Raw genomic sequence first — 24224 nt, 5'->3', positions numbered from 1 at the left:
GGCTAACGATGACTGCAAATGCTTCAGGCTGGTCTTTTACATTCATGCTAAATTCTGCCATTGTGAAGGATGGAATGTCTTTGGATCCTTCACCTCTGGTTAGCTGTTTAATTATTAAAAACCATTAACCACTGGATCTGGTAGGACTGCAAAGCTTTGATCCCATTTATTAGTTATGGGAATATTTTAGTTTTGAATAATATCACATTACTTCCACCGTGCAACATGTAGGCAAGTTCTTTATTGTTATTTGACATGACAATAATGGTAGAGTAAGAAGTATACCAAGCCACAAAGTTACAGATTGTCTCAGGATACAATTCTTCTGATCACGGACCCAAGCAATTCATGAATGCCCAATTTGGAGCGACTAGATTTGTTCTGATTCTCTTCCATTTAAGCATGTTTGGAGTCCCACACGTGATAGAGGAAGTCTTATGTGAAAACAAGCAATGTTGATTGCAACTGTGAGATTGCAAATCTTATCAATACTGTCAGAGATAGAAATGTTGCAACAGCTAGTGTGGTCAGAATAAGCCACATTGGTGCTCTTTCTGCCTATTGCTGGCCCAGTCTTGTAACTATTTCCTTCAAGGACTTGGCAATCTCAGTCAGTTTTGATACAAACAAACCAATTCTGGTGAAGTCACTCACCTAGAGGGTAGCATGTGCCCTTGCTACCCTCAGTGCTTCATTGACGTGAAGTGATGCTCAACGTGGAGGCATTATCAGATAAAGGACAGCATTAGGTTGTATTGAGAAGGTTGTTTTGAACAATTTTGAGATGATGCTTCAAGACTTCAAGGGTCCAGAATGAATATTGCAGATACTGAAGGTCACTCCCTCCCAACCATTCATCCACTGTGCTGCCAACTCTGGTGGAATGCAAAGTACCCAAAGTGCTAGGGATCTCTAGAACATTGGCTGAGAATAATGATGTCACGTTATTACCTGGCTAATCTGTGGTCTAAACATGTAATTGTTATTGTACATGGATTCCAATTCAGATCAAAGAACGACTTATCTATTTATAGCACTCCTAGTTTACACAAAAAGTTTCACTGGAATCTATGGGACAGAAGTAGAACAAAGCATATGTTAATGAGAGGACTTGTAGGATTGACTGGGTGGGATAGGTCAACATGTCCAGTACCTGGGTCAACCAGATTGTGATTTTGAGTCACAAAAAGACATAAGATAAGGGTGGCAGATTTCCGTCCCTCAAGGGTGTGAGTGAACCAAAGGATTTTTAATGACAATTCTGAGGTTTCATGTTCAGCATAAATGTGACTTGCTTTTTATTTCACATTTATTTAGCTAATTGAATTTAAGTTCCTCAACTGCTATAGAAAGATCTGGATCATTTGCTTAGGTCTCTCAATTACTAGCCCAATAACAGAACCATTACATCTGTATGGTGGGTAGAAATAATGCTGGTAATTCTTGCATAACTTAAAGGATTAAGGCTACTGATTCAGTGTTAGCATCAATTTTATCAATTTGACTTAAATAGATTTGTGAACTAAAATTTTTAAACAAACTTGATTGTCTAAAATTTCTAGAAGCTGAATGTAGATTTTGGAATATACAGTCATGTTCAAAACTCTCAAAAAATAAACCAATTTACTGCCTAACTGGGACTTTTCAGAGACTTCATCAGTATCACATCATTGTTTTTCATTACCCAGCCTTTAAAATGTGAAAAAAAATGAATGGGCAGATCGGTACCATGCCCTTTATGCATCATGTAACTTTATCCACCACTGACCAAGTTTAATGAAATTTGTGACCACACAACTTCAAAATACTGAGGAAACTGCACACAGGGAACATATAAGAGAGACAGTGAGTGTTTTGATGTTTTTAAAATGTGTGGAAGGACAGAGAGCAAAACTGTGGATAATCAGCAAGTTGTTTATCTGGATGCCAGTCAGCACCCAACATACATTATATGAAAGTGTTTAGGAAGCTTTTTGCAAATTATATTCTTTCTTGTTACATAAATAGTAATGCCTGGGAAATCAGTTCAAACATTGGATTATTTTTGTATTTAGTAGACATTTAATTATTTATGTTACTGAAAGCATAAAAGATACTGAATGAGGTTTATAATAAATAAAAATGCTTATTTATTGTTTCAAAATCTAAAAATATTGTAATACATAATGCACATATGCAATCTTTGGTATTTGTACTATTTTACCTATCTCAGCAAATCGACCCCTAAAAATCAACAGAGAAACAGAACGTAATGTTGATCCATGCGTGCCAACATACAAATTAGAAGCAGAAATAGGCCATTCAGCTCCTCCATTCAATAAGATCACAGCTGATTTAACTGTAAACTCAAATCCACATTCCCACTAATTCTGATTAACATTCACCTCCTTTGTTTATCAAGAATCTATATACCTCTGTTTCTAAAAAAAAAAGAACAAAAAACTTTCACCTAATGTTTCAAATGAGTTCCACCATATTTTTTTTAAACAGTGACCTAACAGTTGTAGCTTTTCCTATAAGAGGAAACATTCTCTTAATTTTCACCAAAACAAGACCACTTGGGATGTTTCAATCAAGTCATTTCACAAAATTCTGTCAAAGGTAATCGCCAACCGGGTCAGGTCTGCTCTGGGGTCGGTGATTCACCCTGACCAAATCTGTGCTGTGCCGGGCAGGAAGATCGCTGAGAGCCTCGCACTCCTCAGGGGTACGATCGCCTACGATACATCCAATGCCACCCTCACCCGGACAGAGGGTTGGACACCTGCCTGATCAGCCTGGACCAGGAGAAAGCCTTTGACAGGATATCGCACAGGTATATGAGAGATGTTCTCTCCAAAATAAGCTTTGGGGAGGGAATCTGCAATTAGATCAGACTGTTCTACATCAACATTGCTTGAGACTGCACTGACAATCGGTGGGAATCAGCTAGCTTCCCAGTCAGATCAGGAATCAGGCAGGGCTGCCCTCTCTCTCCTGCCTTATTTGTGTGCTGCATAGAGCCACTTGCCGAGTCCATCGGGAAGGATGCGAGCCTGAGAGCGGTGACTATTCCTTGCAAAGGGAGCCTACAGGTTAAGGACTCCCTGTACATGGATGACGTCACCGTTTTCTGCTCGGATCCGCTGTCTGTGCGCAGACTCACGTGCATATGTGACCAGTTCGAACGGGCCTCGGGGGCCAAGGTAAACCGAGGCAAGAGCGAGGCCATGCTCTTCGGGAACTGGGCCGACCAATCCTCGATCCCCTTCACCGTCAGGACCGACCACCTGAAGGTGCTGGGTATTTGGTTCGGAGGGGCTGGGGCGTGCGCCAAGTCTTGGGAGGAGCGTATCAGCAAAGTGAGGCAGAAACTGGGCAGATGGAAGCTACGGTCGCTCTCCATCGCGGGAAAAAACCTGGTCATCAGGTGTGAGGCACTGTCATTGCTGTTATACGTGGCACAGGTCTGGCCTATTCCCAGAACCTGTGCCGCTGCAGTCACCCGGGCCATCTTCCAGTTTATATGGAGGTCAAAGATGGACCGAGTCTGAAGGGACTCACTGTACAAAGATCTGGGCAACAGGGGAAAAAATACATCCAATGCCACCCTCACCCTGATGGCCACCTTTGTGTGTGGCTGCATCAAGCTGTGCGTGGATTCCCAGTACGCAAATACCAAGTGTCACTACGTACTGAGGTTCTACCTGTCCCCGGTGTTGCGGAGGATGGGCCTGGCCTCGCTGCTGCGGAACGCTCCGAGTAGTTGGACCGTCCCGTATCACCTGCCCTTCGTGGAGAAGTGTATGAAGAAAAACACCTTTGACCACAAGTCCATCAGGAAGTGGTCAGCACGTAGTGTCCTTGAGACCCTTCGGGAAAAGGAGAGGGCGGATCCTATCGAGCGGTTCCCTGAGCAGACTGTCAAAGCCATTTGGCAGAATGACTCATCGCCAGAACTTTCCAACAAGCACCAAGACATGGCTTGGCTGGTGGTGAGAAGGGCTCTGCCTGAGAGATCCTTTATGCACCCCCGGACTCTCAGCCGCACCACACGCTGCCCTCTAAGCGGCTGCGGGGGGGACGAGACTGTCACACACCTCCTTCTGGAATGTGCCTACGCAGAAGAAGTCTGGAGAGGAATGCAGTGGTGTTTGTCAAGGTTCATCCCGAGCAGCGCCGTGACGCGGGACTCCGTGCTCTACGGCCTGTTCCCCGGGACACACACCGAGACGAACATCAACTGTGCCTGGAGGATCATCAACTCGGTGAAGGACGCTCTCTGGGCGGTCCGAAACCTGTTGATCTTCCAGCTGAAGGAGTTGACCCCGATTGAGTGTTGCAAACTGGCACATTCCAAAGTCCAGGACTACGTGTTGAGGGACGCGCTGAAGCTTGGGGCAGCTGCCGCCAAGGCGCGGTGGGGAAAGACAACCGTGTAACACCTGCCTGCCTAAAGAAGAACAGGGGGCCCGCGCAGTCATTTGGGCTCTGCTGACGCCTCAGCTAAAAACGTAATCATACAGACCTGTAAATAGGAATGATTACTCTGTTTTCGGTATGCAAACAAATGAAATGTTTACATATGTATGGCATGTCCAGTTGTACAGATCAAAGTATTTTATGAATAAAGTATATTTTTGAAATAAAAAAAACTCTTTCGTTTCTAACCCATAAGGTTACCTCCCACCTCACCATTTCAAGTATTAGTCTGATAGACCTATGAACGACCTCCAAAACAATTTCATTCTTCCTTAAATAAGTTGACTAATACTGCACAGTGTGCCAGATCTGGCCTCAGCTATACCATGCATAACCACCCAATTTAAATTTGTATTAAATTTTCCTCATGATAAATGATAATATTCCACTGTATTTCCTAATTACTTGCTGTATCTGCAAACTAATCTCTTGTGGTCACTCTGCATTGCAGAGCTCTGCAATCTTTAACCATTGCGATAATACTTTATCTTCTTCTTGCCAAAATGGACAATTTCACATTTTCCACATTGTACTTTATTTGTCTCATCTTTGCCACCACAACCTATATCTTTTGGTAGCCTCCTTTTGTCCTCTTCATAATTTACTTTTCTACCCATATTTGTATCGTTAGCAAATTTACCAGTCATAATAAAGTCCCTTCATTTAAATAATTGTAAATAGTTGAAGTCCCAGCAGCGAGTCCAGTGGCAAAGCTTCTAACATTTTACTAATCTGAAAAGGAGTGAATTATACCTAATCTCTGCTTCCTATTAGCTAGCCAAATTTATATTCACTTCCATATGCTTTCCCTATATCATGAGCTTTTATTTTCCATAATAACCTTCGATATGGCACCTTATCAAATGTCTGCTGGAGTTCTAAATAAAGTACATCACCTTTATCTACATGGGTAAGTCTCAGTCTGGAAGAGTTCCAACATATTTGTCAAATATATTATGATGCAACACAGCCATTTAATAATTGGAATAAATGAGTGGATGGAAGTCTGCGAAAAAATGTAGCTCTGAAGAAAGTATCAAGTGTCATTCTGAAGAAAAGGCCCTCAAGAGAAACAATTTCTGCTTGTGGAAGGACCCCAAATCAGAGAACACCAATTTAAAGTGACTGGCAAAACAAGAAACAGCAACAAGTAAGTACTTTCCTTTTTAAACATGGGGAGTGGTTAGGATTTGGAGTATAACACCTAACAGTGTGGCGGAAGCAGTTTCAATTGAGACTTTCAAAAGAAAACTGGCTCATTGTTTGCAGAGAGAGAGAAAGAGGCAGAGGTGAAAAAAAGGGCAGGTGAAAACAAAATGTTGCTCTAAAGAAAGTATCAAGAGTCATCCTGAAAAAAAGGCCCTCAAGAGAAACAACTTCTGCTTGTGGAAGGACCCCAAATCAGAGAACACCAATTTAAAGTGACTGGTGAACGGTGAGGGAGTGGGGTACTGGGTGAATAGCCCTTGCAGTAGGCTGGCAGGCAAGGCGGACTTAATGGCCTTCAGCGCTGTCACTTCTACTGTTGTAGGAAGTTCAGGTAACATGCAACATTGGAGGAGAGGCCATTCGTCCCGTCGAAGCTCGGAAGCAAGACGTCCAGCCAGCCTCAACCCTGCCCATGTTCCCAGTAGCCCTGTTCCCAACTCTGAATCACAGTCCGGCGGATCAAATCCTGCCGGGGGGAAAAGAGAGGAAAGAGGGGCTGGAGAGAGATTCAATCCCCCACCCTGCAGCTGGGTTGAAAGGGTGTCCCCTCTGGTTGCTGGGCCTGGAAGGTCAGTCAGGGATGGGAGACTGCACTCACTCACTCACCCAGCAGCAGGTTGAACAGCACTTCGTGTCCGGCGGTGCTGTCGCTCTTGCACAGACAGTACAAGGTGCCCCCGATCCAGGGGATGCCGTGGCCCGACACCTCGATCAGCTTCATGATGGGCCGGGCGCTGCCCCAGGCCGAGTCCTCGGTGGCGCACACCCCCAGGCGCTTGGAGAGCCACAGGTCGATGGCCAGCAGCGAGCGCAGGGCGATGCCGAGCAGCGACGGGTTCAGCTTCATGCAGTCCTCCTCGGGCTGCGGGCAGGGGTATAGGCCGGAGCCCGAGTCCCGGCGGAAGCCCGCCGCCGCCGCCTCCAGCTGCTGCACCGCCCGGTGCCGAGGCGACGGAGGCTCGGGGCTGGCCCCTCTCTGCAGGAGGCCCGGAGGCCTCCCCGCCACCAGGAACTCCAGCCTGCCGCCACCTTTCGGCTCTCGGTTCCGGGATTTGGGGGAGTGAGCCGGCATCTTTCCAGGCCTCCCCACCCACTCCTTCCCACCCCTCCCCCCGGCCGAGTGCACCGTCAGGGGAGGAGCGGAGCCTCCTCCACGGCAACCGCCGTCGCCAAGGCGCCGGTCGTCCGGCTCGAGGAAGGGGCGGAGCCGGCTCCCTGTCAATCAAATCACCCCGGTAACCCGCACGCGGCCACAAGAGCACCGCCAGCGTGCAAAACCATTTGAGTGCACTGCGGCCGCGCGCACCAGAGCATCTACCTGTTCAGTACTGCATCAGACCTGCACCTGAATAAACTGCCGCCGTAAACCTGTGCTTGCGTCGACCTGTTGCACGTGCGGTCCCTGGCACGTGCTCGTGTTGGGTACACTGCAGCAACAAGCCCCGCATGTGAATACACTGCAGCCGTAGACCCGCATGTGCTGGTATTGCGTGAACTGCAGCGACCGCATATGTTGGTATTGAATGAACTGCAGCAACATCCCTGCATAAGAATATACCTCAACCGTAGACCTGCATGTATTGCTATTAAATGAACTACAGCAACAGGCCTGCATGAGAATGGACTGCAGCAGCAGATCTGCATGTCCTCGCATTGAGTGAACTGCAGCCACCAAGCTGCATGTCCTCATATTGAATAAACTGCAACAACATGGGAATATACTGCAGCAATAGAGCCGTTCATGTTGGTATTGGTGTTGAATGAACTGTAGCAGTACACTCATTAATGCTGCCATTGAATGAAATGTAGCAACAGACCTGCGCGTGAATGAACTTCAGCAATCGGCTTGCAAGCATTGATGTTGAATGAACTGCAGTAACAGACGTACATGTTGGGGTTTGAATTAATTGCTGCAGCAAATCTGCATTTATTAACATTAAATGAACTACTTCAGCAAACTGCATGCATTGGTTTTAAACGAACTGCAACAGACCAATAGAGATTTGCACTGAATCAATCTTGCATCAGGCCTGCGGGCATTGGTTATTTAAAGAACTACATATGTTGTGAATAACTTCAGCAGACATGCATCATTTAGCATTGAATGAACTGCAAAAGCAGACATGCATGGATCAGTGTTGAATGAACTACGGCCTTGCACCTGTGTATATTAAAATTGAACGCATCACAATACATATCACCGATGATTAGACAAAACAGCAGTTTACCATTCTAACAAACCTATATGTGCTGCATTGATTACGCCATTGCATCAGACCATATTGAGTTTAGGTTTAATTACGATGCTGCATGAAGTTTGCACTCTCCACCGTTTCTTAAAACACTATATTCACAATGCATATGTTACAGCCAGAACACTGAAAACAAGTAAAACAAGCTTGCATTGAAATTGTAGTTTTCATGGCCTTGAAAAATGCTCTATGGTCAGTAGATTTTAAAGGAAATAAGTGAGCAAATTGTAGGTGCTTTGCCATAATCAATTGAAGCTTACTCAGTTCAAGAATTGCCTCTTCCGATTGAAAAATTGCAAATGTCATACTGTTAAATGTAAAAGGTGAGGAAGAGAAACCAGGAAATGATAAACCTGACACTTGATTTGGGGCGATTATTGGACTCTATAAGTCAACGCAGAGTGATGGTGTATTCAGAGAAATGTGATCGAACATAGCCCACATCAATTGACCAGGCCAACACACACATCCTAGGACAGGTGAAACAAAGACTCGCACGAGAACTCTTCGAGGCATGGCATTCTAACCCGAACTCCATCAATAAACACATCGATTTAGATCCTATCTACCTTACCTTGAAAAAAAATCTAGAAATGACATCACCCACCATAAGAAACCAAGACCTATAAATACAGAAGTGGGATATACCACCAGCGCTTCACTGGAGACTCTCACTGACGATGTTACCAAGTTTGGTGACGAAATGTCAGAAAATAAATCTTCCAGCTCAGTGAGCTAACTTACATACTTATCATCAACCTGAGCTACAAATCTTCTCAAAAATCGCTATCAATTAGTAAAGAATGGATCATGTCTAACAAACCTAATCAATGTTTTTGAGAATATACTTGAAGCTATAGACAGTGAAATGCCTGTGCATATAATTTATATGGATTTCCAGAAGGGTTTCAATAAGGTTCCACACCAAAGACAGTCAGCCAACATTAAAACTCAGGGAATTTTAAAAAATTACTCAGTTGATTAGGAGATTGTTTAGGTGGTAGTAGGCAGAATGTAAATGAAATAAAAGGATAGATCTGAGTAGTTTTGAAATAATAAAACATTAGAAATATGGAGGTTCAAAGAGGTTTAGGGGTTGATATACATAGAACATTAAGATGTGGTGGTCAGATATAAAACAATCAAAAAAGCACTTGGAATGTAGTCATTGTATTTTAGAAAACTTGAATATAAAGAGGTGGAAATTTATACAGTTATACAAAGTCTAGTTGAGCTTTATCTGGAGTGTTCGGTACAGACCACGAAAATCTGGTATGTTCTGATATAATGCAACAGTTCATTCCTCTGCAACCTCATGCTATAGAGAATTGCGCTATGGTAATCATCTATAGAAAAATGCACTGTAGAAGATCATTTTAGAAAATCGCTATAGCTGTTCAGTACAAAGTTTGTTATCCAAACAGTGTCCACAATTCGTTGATCTATAGCCAATTTGTGTTGACAACACGTTATACCAGAAATACATATTGGCTTTGGAGAGGTAATGCAGGCCAAGCAAAATATTACCAAGGGTTAGATTATGATGACAGATTAGATATGGTTAAGTACACTCGCAATGCCTAGATTACAGAAGGGTAAACTATGATTTGAGGTTTTTAGAACTTTGAAAGGAGTTGCTAGAGTAAAACTATTTTGTGTTGGTGGAGTCAAGGTTGTAGGGTTATGACTTTAAAACATTCAGGAGAACAGTTAGCAACATGGCTTTGTGCAGGGCAAGGCATGTCTTACTAACTTGAATTAATTTTTTGAGGAAGTGACAAAGGTGATCGATGAGGGTAGAACAATGGATGTTGTTTACATGGATTTTAGCAAGGCTTCTGACAGGGTCACACATGTAAGGCCCATCCAGAAGATTAAGATGTATGGGATCCATGGTGACTTGGCCACGTGGATTCAGAATTGGCTTGCCCACAGAAGACAAATGGTAGTGATGGAAGGGTGTTTTTCAGGCTGGAGGTCTGTGACTAGTGGTGTTCCATGTGGACCTGGACCTCTGATATTTGTGACATATATAAATAACTTAGATGAAAGTGTGTATGGGTGGATTAGTAAGCATGTAAATGGTACAAAGATCGGTAGAGTTGTCTATAGTGTAGACGATTGTCAAAGGATACAGCTGGGTATAGATCAGTTGCAGATATGGGCAGAGATATGGCAGACAGAGTTTAATCCAGGTAAGTGTGAGGTGCTGCACTTTGAGAGATCAAATGTTTAGGAAAAGTATAAAATTAATGGCAGGACTCTGAACAGCATTGTTGTACAGAAGAATCCTGGGGTTTAAACCCACAGCCCTGAAAATGGCCATGCAAGTAGATAGGTTGGTAAAAAAAAGTGTATTGCATGCTTGCATTTATTGGTTGGGGAATTAAGTACAAAAGTCAAATTGTTACGTTGCAGCTTTATAATACTTTGCTTAGGCCACACTGTGAGAAAAACTCAGGTTGTTTCCTTTTGAGTTGTGGAGGCTGAAGGGAGACTTGATAAAAGTCTATAAAATTATGAGATGCATAGATAGGGTTGACAATCAGAATCTTTTTTCCCAGAGTTGAAGTGTCTAATATTAGGGAGCATGCATTTAAAGTGAGAAAGTTCCACGACGACGTGAGAGGCAAGTTTTTTACACAGATAATGGTAGGAGTTTGGAATGTACTGCTAGGGTGGTGGTTGAGGCAGATCTGATAAGGGCATTTAAAGGACTTTTAGATAAGCACATGAATAAGCAAGGAATGGAGGGATTATAGACCAAGAGCAGGCAGAAGGGATTAGTTTAATTTGGTGTCATGTTCGGCACAACATCTTGGGCTGAAGGGCTCGTTCTTATGCTGTACTGTTCGAAGTTCTATGTCTTGACTCACTGGGTAGGAGAGTAGACTGGTGGAAGAAAAACAGTACATGTTGGCCAATTAGTAACATTAAATCTGAGGCCTGTAGAGCTTTGCTCGCCTCAGGTATGCAGGGATATGGGCAAGACAGAGTTGGGAATCACAATAACTGTGATCTACATGAATGGTAGACAGGAGCTGAATTGTCCTGTTTCTAAAAAGTAGTTTTGAAGTGTTACTGCTTGACTTAAGAAAATAGTCATATAGTATCATTCTACTAGCAATGGCGTGTCACATTTTAGTGATGTGCTTTAAGTGATAACTATTGGTCAGGGAACAAACTATTGTTTTTCGAATATGCATGGGACTTGGTAGGGTCTTGGCGTAGTGTCCATACCCTTCTCAGAATTGGCTTGTCAGCCCAGATTTTACCCCTAAATCTCCAAAGAGACTTCAGCCCTTTTTTTGAGTCTACTCGCACGACTGTTATCACTGAGCCTCACTAACATCAGCTGAAATGATTGTTTGGCAAATCCTCTCAGTACCCAACCTGTTTGCAAGCGCGTTGCGTCTTGAGAACGCCCAACGTTTGGCAAAGTGATGGGGGCTCCTTCAATTTTATTTCGCCCGAAGAGGTTTGTAGAGAAGCAGGGTTGAATTCACGCGTTTAACAACATCGACCCAACGTTAACGATCGGAATTCTCTGAATTCAAGTCAGCAAAATGTATTGCCCTATACATAGGAGGATAAATGAACAAAAAATGGGATAAGGTGAACGGTTTGGCGCATCTTTCGTCGGACCTGAACTTCTGAGAACTTGTCTGTTCACTTTCCACCTGCTGTGCATTACGTTTTAATTTCAGATTGACAGTTCTCTGGTCCCTAGCGCGCAGATATTGTGGGTTAGCATTTCTCTTTCTTACTGTAAATCATACACACAGTAATTGTGAGGCGTAAGTCAACGTCTTTTTTTTTAAAAAAAGAAGGATTGCTTATCTAGTCACACTAGATCCCGTTTTGGAATGTATTAAATCTCATCCGGATGCTGTATTCGGTTTGGTGGAGCATATGTTTATTTAATAAGGAACAGGGCGCCACGGTCGTTCAGGCGAACTGGTTGTACATAAGGGGGCGCCGCTCGGTATCCTGATCCCTGGGAATCCTGAAGCAGTGGGACAGCATTCTCTCGATGGTGTTTTACTTTGGGGGCTTGGTGGGTGGGGTTTGTAGGGTGGGGTGGGTGGGGGGGTGGAGGTGATGGTGAAACCCAGCCTATGGGGTCCTAGGAGGCACTAAAAAGGATGTCTCTTTCTCTCTCGCATTCATCTTCAGCATCAGGAGTAATGGACAGCGTGGTGCCATACGACGGACAATGCAAGTACTCTTCAAATACCGCCTGATTCACCAAGATATTTTTTTTTAAATCGGATGTATTTATATTTGTCGGTACCGGTCTTCATTGAATAGCGGCGGTGGGGAGGAATGGAACCAGCGGTTCATTAACCGTTAGCGATGAAGGCAGAAGAAAGGCTGTGTTGTTCTGTGAGGCTTCACAACAGATGCAGACTATGCTGGAGTCAGTGGCTACAGTGCGTTTCCTCTGCTCCCAGTGCCACTCGATTACAACGGGAAACCCGCATATCCTCTCGCTCCTCTTATCTTTTTGCCAATATGCTGCCTCGTCTTCCTCCTGCTTCCTGCCGTTTGTGACATGAAAATAAGGAGGCGAAAGGCACACAGGGGGATTAAAAAAAAAGAACTATAGCCCGGACCCGAATAACGAACTCAAACTGAAGACCATAGACTGTTGTCTGATTTGACGCGCTCAGCAAGATAGACGATTAGCAGGGCTCTATCTTCAGTCTTTTTAAATATATTAATATCCATAAAGCCCGGAAGGATGGGTTGCATTCAGAGTATAACTTGTAAATCACGGATACGTCGAGAGAATATAGTGGTATATGATGTTTCTGCTACCATTGACCAGTGCCCAACTCTAATCGAGGAGAATTCTCCCATTGTTTTACGGTACAAGACTCCATACTTCAAGGCATCCGCCCGGGTGGTGATGCCTCCAGTCCCCCGGAACGAAACGTGGGTTGTGGGGTGGATTCAAGCTTGCAACCAGATGGAATTTTTCAACACCTACAGCGACCTCGGAATGTAAGGGAATTTAACACGGTAGAGTATGTGTAATGCACTGCCAGTTCATCCTTGCAGTGTGCTAAGATGATGAGCCGACTATAAGTCAGCATTACAACATGGTCAATCCACACACATAAAAACCCGCTTTATTGGCTAAATGTATTGCAGTCACCTTATTTAAATACACTTGTGTTTAATCCTCATTGTACAACTGGTCTGTGATGAATGGCTTTGTAGCTGCGGCTTCCTTCATTGGTATTACTGTGCATTAGTGAGGATTGCATGAAATTCATCCAATATCATAGTGTGGGTATACAGTGGAGATTATTTTTATGCACATATGCCGGGTTTATTTTTGTTATTTTTGCCACTGCATGATCACAAGGCATTCCTATCCTGTCTTTGTGGCACCCGATAGATTTATGTTCAGATTTAGTGACGGAAGCGTCCGTACGTTGCTAAACAGTTAATTTTTCTGTGCAGACCAGCACTTCCAGACTAAACATGCTCACCCGCCCACGTTTCTTTCTAAGGAATGGGAGTCATTCTTAAGAGAGGGAGTTAAACATGGCTATATATTAAGACAGCTGCAGTGTTAGATGTCTTCCATTTGACGAGCTACCACGCAAACAATTAGGAAGAGTTTGAAGGTGCATATTTAAAGGTACAGTGTGAGGCTCAATTATGATTCACGTCATGTTTCCAAGTTAATCCCATAAATTAAAATGAAATTTAACAAACCAGTCGTGATCAACATAGAGCCAGGCTGAAATTGCTTAATCATTATTTACTGCTACCGAACTTTCAGTACTTATTATGGTAAAACGCCGATCGAGACAAAATGCAGCTTTGTATCAAAGCTGCGGGGAAAGTGGCAGTTTGCGACTCGAACTTCCGCATCCTCTTTAATGATCACGTATAATTTCAGGCTGCATCCTTCACCATATAACAACGTGAAAGCTGGTTTGGACTTCAGTTGGATCTCGTTGAAAACACGGGGCGTGACGGTTCAGTCCCGCTGACAATAAAATTGCAAGTTCCAAAATAGTATCTCGATACTTTGCGAAGGCAATTACATCTTTCTGAATCCGACTGGGATCCAAAAGCAACACTTTTATAGACTAAATAACCCCAGGGCCCCCCTCGCGCGGCATTCAGACGATTGATCCATGTTTAATGCCAACATCGCATAGCAGAGAAAATTCTAGGTTATTTAAAACCTTTGAAATGAGATCTTTCCCTTGTTTCACCCTGGCAACCCTGCCCTCCAACCTAAAGTTAAACGTCTGTCCCCCTTTAAAGATAAACGTCTGTCACTCATACCTTGAATTTTTAAAAAAATGCAAGGGATCTATGGTTCAAATCTATCGACGCCCAATTAAAAGGTGTTTCTGTTTCATGGGCAAAACTTGTTAGCGATGGCATTCCAGTGAGCTATGAATTTCCGAAAACCTAACGTTGACCTGACATCTGACTGTAGGAAGGAGACAGTGCGGTCGGAATCTCTTTTTCCTTTTGAGTTGAAATTCCCAAAGCAATACCGGACAATCAAGAACTCTGGCAGACGCCAAATATAGAACAGCTCCAAGTTCTTTACATAGCTGACACCAGTGATGTGATATGGAGAGACCGTTGTTGTCTTTCATGTCATGTCAATGTCCTTGCCACCAAGATCCCTGTACACATTGTCCCTTACATCACCAGACAATATATTGTGCTCCCCATGCACATATCTTGTCACAATCCTGGGCAGCAGATTACATCATATTGACAAATCTTCGCAGCAGGCGAAAGATAATGCTTTGTTGCATTGTTGCTGAGGTAAACAATATCAGATTGTTCAGTAGCTCCATAGTTAATCAATCACAAGTACTAGTCAACAATATATTTATGCAATGTCTATAAGGTTCTAAAAGAGTAATCATAAAACAAAGATATTAAGGCTGTAATTTGGAAGAGTAACCAAAAAGGTCAGTCAAATTTTGAAGGATAACTTCGAGGAGGAGAGAGATGTAGGGAGGTTGAGGGAGAGAATGCCAAGAGCTGAAAACTTAGAGAACTAAGGGTACAGTGTAGCCATTGAGGTTGAATTATTATTAAGTTTTTTAGTTGGTTTTAGATATTTTAGTACTTTGTTTTAGTGGTAGATTTAAGTCATTTTATGATAGATTTCGTCAAGTAGACAGGCAAAAGGCCAGAAATCACAGATCTTACAGGGTTCTAGGGCTGGAGGAAGCTACCAAAAACAAAGCGGCAAGGCCAATGCACAATTCTGAATTTACTGTGACAAGCTAAATCTTCTGTGCACAACCTGGATTCTATTCCTTATTGACAAATCTGTTGTGGACCTTTTGTCCCCTTACTTTGCTTACATCCTTCTGTCTATTTTCCAGAACTGGATCTAGAAGTTCTGGAACTCTACTGTAAACAGCCCCTTCCAATGTCTGAAAGTTGTGTTTTTTTGTAAACTGTACAATTCTGCTCTGCATTTTCATCAATTTATGAGAGAACTGAATTGTAGCCTTTTTAAATACAGAAACACTTTGGGGGAAAGTTATGATTGCTAATGTCAATACAGCTCAAGGTGTGATACTCACCAAATTATTTCATAGCCAAGGACTGGGTTAACACATTTCTGCAGAATGCACTGTTTATTAACATGACTACATTTTTCTAATAAGTTTATTCCATAGTAATCACCAGTTTTAAAGTGCTGAATACTTTGTCTCTCTCCACACATAGTTGCATTATAATAATTTACCAAACAGTGCTGTATATTAACAGGGGAAGTATTAACTAATGGATTCATAAAGTCATCTTGAAGATTGGAAAATCTGTAATATTTAAGGTAGGTGGTTGAAAAGTGTTCTGAGGACTTAAGTCCAGTTTGCATAGAGAAGAGATTACAATTTAGCTCACAAAATTAACTAAATCTGTGCAAAAGAATAGTTCCTCCTTCCCCAAATCCTGCTATGGTCTTGCATCTCCCAATCCCTATAACCTCCTTCAGTCCTACAACCCCTCCAATTGTGCCTTCAGCTATCTAGGCTTTAAACTTTGAAATTCCCTACTTTAGCTTCTCCAAACCCTTCTCCTCCCCTAGGTCATCCTTCAAACTTTAAGCTTTCAATTGCCTTTACAAATCCATTTAAGTGACTCAGCAATTTTTAAAATGATTGTTTTTTAGTGTCTTGGACATATTTACACTTTAAAGACCCCATATAAATCCAAATCAAATAAATACAAATTGTTATTACTGTCAATGATGATGGCTGGCTGAAGAATTCTATAGACAAAGAGTAAGTTGGAAGAATAAATATTTTGAACTTCTATCAAACCTTGGATCTGAATTATGCTTACCTCATCTACCCAAAAGACCAAGTTGCTCTTCCTGAACTGTTATGTTTTTTACATTTATACTGTTGGATGCATAACATTTCTGTAACCCAATACATTAAACTTGCCTCTTCCTTAATAGAATGTCATAACACCAATTAATGGTAAATCTCTTTTACTTAATTTAAACATTTGATAAGGTACCTGTCAATTCATTTCTTTTTAATTGCCAACCAATTAGAAGACATGAAGATGCTGAGAGACTACAATAGTTTGTTGGCAACTAATGTTTTCTCATTAGGAGAAAATTTCTGGATGATTCAATGAAAATTTCAATCAATATCTTACTTTAATATTCCATAGAGGTTTGCAACTTGCCATTTGCCCTCAAAACCCATCGCCCCACTGCCTTCAACCCTTTACCAACATCAATTAAACTCCAGTTTCATAAATCACCGATCCCCATTATCCTGCAATAGACATTTTAGAACCAATGTCCACAATTTTTTTACCTATTCACACCAACTCTTTGTATATCGCCATGTCATTATCATTGGCTTTCATATCAGTCAGGTTCAACTCCTCCAACTGACAATGTAATCAAAATCTCCATAAGACCATTGCCAAATGTTCACAGGAGCAACCTCACTATATCACAGTACTGCTTTTATTGCAGGGTGATTTATTTGAACCACATCTATGAAAAACAAAAGTTTATTGGAGTGAAGCCTTGCTGCTGTTTCTGTTGAGCTCCTAATTATTTTCCAGGAGAAAACAATTGGCAAATTGAAAGGCTTTATATAAAGGTTTCCACTGGAGCAGCATCAATAAAAGGGTAGCTTAATCAAATAAATGTATCACATTGAAACTAGAAGAATATTAATTACTTTGAAAGCAATCCTGTTCATTGTGAACTGTTAATTTTCTCATATTGATCTGAGTCATAAATGAAAAGAAAATATTGGGAGAATTAGACAAGGAGGAAAGCAAGTGTTTCTGATCATTTGTAGTATTTGGATATCACTCATTCCTAATTACCCTTAGGTGGGTGGTATTGATCTGTCATCTTGAACCACTGTAGTCCTTGTGGTGAAGGTATTCCCACAGTGCTGTTATGTTTGGAGTTCAAGGATTTTGATCAACTACAATGAAGGAATTGAAATATATTTTTATGTCATGACAGCATGGCATTTGGTGGGTAACTCAAGGGTTAGTGTGTTCCCATGTATCTGCTGCCCTTTTTCTTCTGGGAAGTAGAGGTTGCAGATTTGTAAGGTGTGTTGAAAAAGCCTTAGTGAGTTGTTGCAGTGCATTTTGTAGATGGTACACATGGCAACCATGGAATGCCTGTGGTGGAGGGAGTGAATGCTTAATACAGCAGATGGGATGAGATAAACGTCCCTATTGTAATTAAGTTTTCATGTTTTTTGATGATATCCTCAGAATTTAAAGCAGTTATTTCTGCTACTGTGAATTCTAGACTTTGGGAAGAATTATGTTATTAAAGAATGGCTTAATAATGGTGATGGTGTTTCATATCATAGGGCATTAACAGAACACTAATAGAGTTATCCCATAAACCAGCTTAATCATTTTCACGCAAAATCTAACTTTTATGTTCGAACCAAAAGAGGGACAACAGAAAATTAGTGTATTCAATAGATTGATGTCCACTTTGTGTTGCCAAAAAATTGCATGAGTCTAAAAAGCAAAATGAAGAGGAACAAACAGAATAGATGGAGTGAAACTATTTTTGTTGTTTGGAGAGTTTAAGACAAGAAGGTCTGAAGAGTGCAGTCAGACTATAACAGGACAACATTAAGAAATGCATGATGAAAATTTGAAACACTTCAACAAATGGCAAGTGTTGCTAGTTCAGTTATAAATTATAAATCTGAAGTTGATAGATTTTTACTAACTGAGGATATTAAGAGAAATGGGGATTAATCATGATCTTGTTGAATGACTGAAAGGTTCCTGGAAGGCCGATTGGCCTAGTTCTATTCAATGCTGTAACATTTAGAATAATAGAGTCATGCAGCACGTAAACAGACCCTTTAGTCCAACTACTCTGTGCCGAACGTAATCCCAAATTAAACTTGTCCCTCCTGCCTGCACTTGTCTGATATCCCTCTGAATCTTTTCCATTCCAAATGTCTGATATCCCTCTGAATCTTTTCCATTCCAAATGTGTTTTAAACATTGTAATTGTATCCATGTCCATGACTTCCTCAGAAAGTTCATTCCACACATGAACCACCCTCTGTGTAAATCATTTGCTCCTCATTTATTTTGTCAATCTCTCTCCTCTCACCTTAAAAATATGTCCCTAATCTTGAAGTCCACCATCCTAGGGAAAGGACACCTACCATTAACCCTATCTATACCCCTCATGATTTTATCAACTTCTGTAAGGTCACCTCTCAACTTCCTATGCTCCAGTGAAAAAAGTCCCAACATATGCAGCTTTTCTTTGTAACTCAAATCTTACATACTGGACAAAATCCTGGTAAACCTCTTCTGGACCTTCTCCAGCTTAATAATATCCTCCCTGTAACAAAGCATTCAGAACTGGACACTACTCCAGTAGAGGCCTCACCAATGTCCTGTACAACCTCAACATGACATTCCAACTCCTAAACTCAAAGGACTGAACCATGAAGGCAAGCGTGCTAAATGCCTTTTAACCGCTCAGTCTAAATATGACGCAAACTTCAAAAAATCATGTACCTGAACCCCTAGGTCCCTCAGTTATACAACCCTACCCAAGGCTCTACCATTAATTGTACAAGTCCTACCCCTGTTTTTGCAATATATCACAAGTATCCAGATTGAACTCCATCTGCCATTTTTCAGCCCATTCACCTATTTGATCAAGATCCCTTTGTAATCTAAGAAAACCTTCTTCACTGTCTACTATGCCACCAATTGCTTCATGTTTCATGTGTATCAATCAAACTTTCAAACTCTACAATGTCCATTTTGTGAGACTCATCATTTCATCAGAATTTATTTTATTTTTAATATGTTAATTTTTTAATATCTCTGTGCCAGGTAAAGGCTTTACCGATGGGTTGAGCAAATGATCTGCTTTCCCATTGCTGTTTATGCTGCATAAATACCGTCTCTTTTTAAGAGGGGAAGGTGCAATGCTCTAACTGCACAACTGACGATGTGGGACAGAGTTAGTGAGGATCGAGCTGCACCCCACATCATGTTATAGCAAGTCCAAGGAGTGGCTTATTAGTACAGCATACTGAGCAGAGGGGCCAAATCCCTTGCATGCACTGCTGTCGCAGGAAGCTCATCACTAGAGCAGAAGAGTACAATTTACCCTAATATTCATCATACTTATTCTTACCCTGTATGCTCAGCAAAATTTGGAACTTGTCAGTGTTTTTTGATGCACATTTTGGAACACAGTTGGATTTCAGTTTCAAATTTTTACAGCCAGTTGTGATATGAAAAATACAAATATTTTGAAGAGTCCATTTTGTATTGTTAGCATCAGACACACTCACTTCACATATACCCGTTGTGATTTTGTAGATTCATACTTAGATAATTAGCTACAATCTACATAGATGTCTCTGTAAGAAAGACAGACAATTGGCTAAATGTTTGTATACAGGGAGCATGGGGCAAAGTGAGGGGGTGGGCCCTCACAACTGTGGAAACCTTCAGAATTATTATTTTTAAAATCTAACACCTTTAAACTAGTGGGAAGTTTGAAGCTCAAACCCTAGACTCTGTGTTTAATAACTCCTTTAACAATTCTTTTTATAAATTAGTGACAACTCAAAAATTATTTTCTACAAGCAATCCTGTTTTAGAATCATAACAATTCTAAAAATGAAGTTTCATTTAAACCTCCTTGTATTTTAGTTTTCAATTGACATTTCTGGGACAACAGGGCATAACAATTTTCTTATCAGTAATAGACAACTGAGTTAATGTTTTATTACTTAGGGAAATCTCATCTTGTACTTTCAAGGAAGTCGCTGAACATACTGATGAAACTGTAGATTGTATTCACTCTTTAAAACATCTTGAATTGGTTTGTACTTTCACAACAAGATTTAACCAACCCCTTTGTTCTACCGCATTTTCTGACGTGAATAGTTCTTCAGGAATTAGTACATAGCTCTTCTAAAACTCTCATCTATCCCTTGGTAGGATTACTTTGAAGTCATGTGGCAGAACAACAGCTTGTATTTATAAAGCACCCTTAAAGTAGCAAAATTTGCACAGGTGCTTCTCAATGACATAGTCGGACAACAAATGAATGGAGACTAAGAAGGAGATATGATGGCCAGGACCAAAGATTAATCAAAGTGAGAAGTTTACAGGGGAAAGGGTTGGTGAAATCCAAAGGTTGAAGGAGGGAACATCAGAGCTTAAGGCCTACATATGGGATTCTTAAGGGTCTTGACAGGATAAGTGCTGAAAGGATGTTTCCTCTCATGGGAGAGTTTCGGACCAGAGATCATAGTATCAGAATAAAGGGGCACCAATTTAAGACTGAGATGAGGAGAAATTTCTTCCCTCAGAGAGTTATGAGTCTTTGGAACTCCTTGCCACAGAGAGCTGTTGGGACAGAGTCCTTGTATATATTTAAGGTTAAGATAGATAGATTCTTGGTCAGTAGGAGAAACAAAGGTTATGGGGAAAATGCAGCAAAATGGACATGAGGAATGGTGGATCAGCCATGATTCTGCTGAATGGTGGAATAGATTTGAGGAGTAAATTGGCCTCCTCGTATCTCTATTTCTTATGGTCTTAAATGCCAACAGAGAGACAAAAGAGGTGGAATGTTCAGAAGAGACTAGAATTGAAGGATCACTGATGTCTAGGAGGGTTGTAGAGCTCTTGGAAATTGAAGGGATACAAGTAAATGCTTGGTAATTCAGAACTTAAGTAATGATTTTAAAAAATGAATTCAAAGCTTTTTGTCTTACACTCATCAGGATTAAGCACAAGATAATCACCTGAGACAGGAAGCAATAATTTATACAGCATGAGAAGAAGGTCATGATTGGTTAGACTGTGGTTGGTATGGAGATGCAGCAGGACCTGTTAACTGTCTTACTCGACAGTCTCACCATCTTACTTTAAATTCAAAACAGGCAAGGTCTTTTGTGTTTCTTTCCTAATAAATGCAAAATTGAAATCACCAATACCATATCCCTTTTTTAAGTATGTTAAAGGGATTGTGCAAATTGTGAGGATTTTCCTTTGATAGGCAACTCGAAGCTGTTAATATATGGACAAGTGGCAGTAGAATTAATTTATCTTTGCTTTCAAGCTACCTTCTACGGGAAATACAGAAAACAGTGCAGTAACATATATCAATTGACAGACATAGTAATGAATTATACATTTTTCAGAAATAGTGGAGACATACTAGCTTAAATGTTGCTGCATTTTTTTTTAGTAAATATTTTCCTTTCTGCTCAGTATGTTTAAAAGTAAAAGTAAAGAATTTGAATCAACAGGAACAACTTGATTCATCAACTGTCTTTTCACACATCAAATAATTCACTCCATAGTGCTGCCATGAATCAGACATAAGATATTACTGACAGTATCTTCCTTGATAATATTAATGTAGTCAAAATGCACCATGTGTTAAAACAATATAGACAAGAGATGAGGTTGAGACAATGTATGACATTAGTGGGCATCCGTCCACTATTTCCTGGTAACAATTATAAATGTGGAATTTACAGCAAATAACATTTCTGTTCAATATTTTAAAACTTGATCACACATTGAGCTAAAGTGCTTTTGAGCAAAACATTTTATCTGAACTATGAATACAACCCTAAAATGCAAGAGTAGGCTGGTTGTCTCCTCCAACTTGTTCAACCATTCCATTTAAAAAAAAATCTTTCATGGAATGTGGGTGTTCCTGGCAAGGCCTATTTGTATATTATATTGCTGTGGGTCTGGAGTTGTATGTAGGCCAGATCAGGTAAGGACAAACTTTCCGGTCCTATAGGTCATTAGTGAATCAGTTGGTTTTTCACCATTACTGAGGCCAGTGTTATATTCCAGATTTATTAATTGAACTTAAAATCCACGAGCTGCTGTGTGTTCTGAATCCATATCTCCAATGCATTAGGCTGAATCTCTGGATTACAGGTCCAGGGATATTACCACTACTCGACCATCCTCATCCCCAGTGAGGTGAGAATTTATCTGCAATCAAAGTTAGAGGCCTGTATCTCTGAGTACTCCTGAAACATTTTGGTAATCAAAAATTGAAAAATCTCTGTTGTAGAATTACCATCAAATGTAGCATCACTAGTTTTGTGTAGCAGAAAGTTTTAATTGTTTACCGTCCTTTCACAAAGAAGCTGGTTCTCATTTTTAAACAGTGTCCATTACTCCTGAAAGTCATGGAAATAGTTCCTGTCATTTTATCTTATCTGTTCTCCTTAATGTCTGTGAATCTTTCAAACAAATTCCACCTCAATATGTTTCATTAATGAGGTTAAAAAAAGATAAGTTGTCAAGGATCAACAAAAACAATAAATTCAGCTCAGCCCTTCAACCCTCTAACTCTCCTGATAAACAGCCATGAATGTCCACACTATTTGTTAACACTGTATGTGGTTGGTAAAATGCATCTGAACGAATAAGTTGTGCGAGCTACAGCTGCCTGCAGATTATGCTTATCTGTATTTATCTTTATCCAGGTCTAGCTGGGAACTTCCTGATTTGCGAGAAGGCAGGGTTAAAGCTATTAGTGATTCTGATGGAGTGAGCTATCCATGGTATGGGAACACCACCGAGACAGTGACACTGGTCGGCCCCATTAACAAGGCGTCTCGCTTCTCAGTCAGTATGAATGACAATTTTTACCCGAGTGTAACATGGGCGGTCCCTGTGAGTGAGAGCAACGTGCCGCAACTAACCAGGATTAAAAGAGACCAAAGTTTCACCACCTGGCTGGTAGCCATGAACACAGTCAGCAAAGAGAAGATTTTACTTCAGACAATCAAATGGAGGATGCGGGTTGACATTGAAGTCGACCCGTCGAATCCGTTGGGCTACCGTGCTAAGCTTGTTGGAAGGACACAGCAGGAGCAGCCTCGGATATTAAGCAGGATGGAGCCCATACCGCCGAATGCCTTGGTGAAGCCCAACGCGAACGACGCCCAGGTTTTAATGTGGAGACCCAAACGTGGTCTACCTCTAGTTGTCATACCTCCCAAGTAGTAATAGACGCTTGCAGCCGTTTAAGGAAATCTTCTAAGGCCGTGCATTTTTAACACACCTCCTATTTCATTCAGCAGCAAGGAACGAGCAAGGTTGGAATTTTTTTGAGGGGGGGAGGGGGGACATCTGTGCTTGTTTGAAGGAGGTGAATGAAGCCTTTGGTTCGGTTGTCGGGATCTCACGTGGCTGTTTACAAAGGTCATCCGACTGTACAACCATTCTGGTAACACTTGATCCTTATTTTTTGTTTAACTTTTTTTTTGATAGGGCAATGTTGTCGGTCCAGATGAACTGGCCGTGGTGCTGAAATGTGACGGGAATAAGGTACCACTATTTTCTAACTGCCTGCGGGCCGTGTGTGGCTCCACAGTGCAGGCTTCAATCAGACGATGCTTCCTACTCTTGCTAACATGTCCTGACTGTTCGACTGATTAATGGATAGTTTTTATTTTGCATGCACTTCGTGTTGAGAAGATATATGGTTCGGAAATCCATGTGCATTCAGTTTTTGTGTATTGTGAGTAATTTCGAGCCTAATATCACAATTGTCGCAGTCAATTGAATGACTTTTTTAATATTAAAATGGCATCGTTTATTTGGAATGTTTAATAAGTCTGCATTCAAACCTTAACGGAGTGGGAGGGGGGTATCTCTCCAACTATTTTGCTGTGACTCTTTTTCAATCGTTAGATGCCAAAGTGGCTGGGAGTTTAACGCATTGTTGCCATGGTTTTAATAATTTCAACCGAAGAT

The 24224-nt window shown here is 41.3% G+C and overlaps 2 protein-coding genes across 3 annotated transcripts in view; one reads left to right on the top strand and one right to left on the bottom strand.

The window, feature by feature from the left end:
- Positions 1-6853, bottom strand: part of plpp6 (phospholipid phosphatase 6) — a 20499-nt gene extending 13646 nt beyond the window's left edge. The window contains exon 1 of the mRNA XM_043699856.2: positions 6277-6853. Within this exon, the coding sequence (XP_043555791.1) occupies positions 6277-6742 (466 nt within the window). The 5' untranslated portion in view covers positions 6743-6853. The remainder of the gene's footprint in view (positions 1-6276) is intronic.
- Positions 5473-24224, top strand: LOC122554591 (protein FAM78B). Of its 2 annotated transcripts, XM_043699858.2 has the most exons (3): positions 5473-5611; positions 12099-12929; positions 22949-24224. In XM_043699858.2, exons 2-3 carry the CDS (start codon positions 12667-12669, stop codon positions 23469-23471), a joined length of 786 nt encoding a protein of 261 aa, XP_043555793.1. In that variant the 5' UTR covers positions 5473-5611; positions 12099-12666; the 3' UTR covers positions 23472-24224. The 2 variants fall into 2 exon arrangements, with proteins under 2 accessions (XP_043555793.1, XP_043555792.1); XM_043699857.2 differs by lacking the exon at positions 5473-5611 and having other exon boundaries at positions 11239-12929.

This window comes from Chiloscyllium plagiosum, unplaced genomic scaffold (assembly GCF_037043375.1).
Source record: "Chiloscyllium plagiosum isolate Xiang-an unplaced genomic scaffold, Cpla_swu_hap1 HiC_scaffold_9, whole genome shotgun sequence".
In the NCBI taxonomy this organism is placed as follows: domain Eukaryota; kingdom Metazoa; phylum Chordata; class Chondrichthyes; order Orectolobiformes; family Hemiscylliidae; genus Chiloscyllium; species Chiloscyllium plagiosum.
The sequence above is the reverse complement of the archived record's forward strand: the minus strand, read 5'-3'. Positions and strand labels throughout refer to the sequence as shown.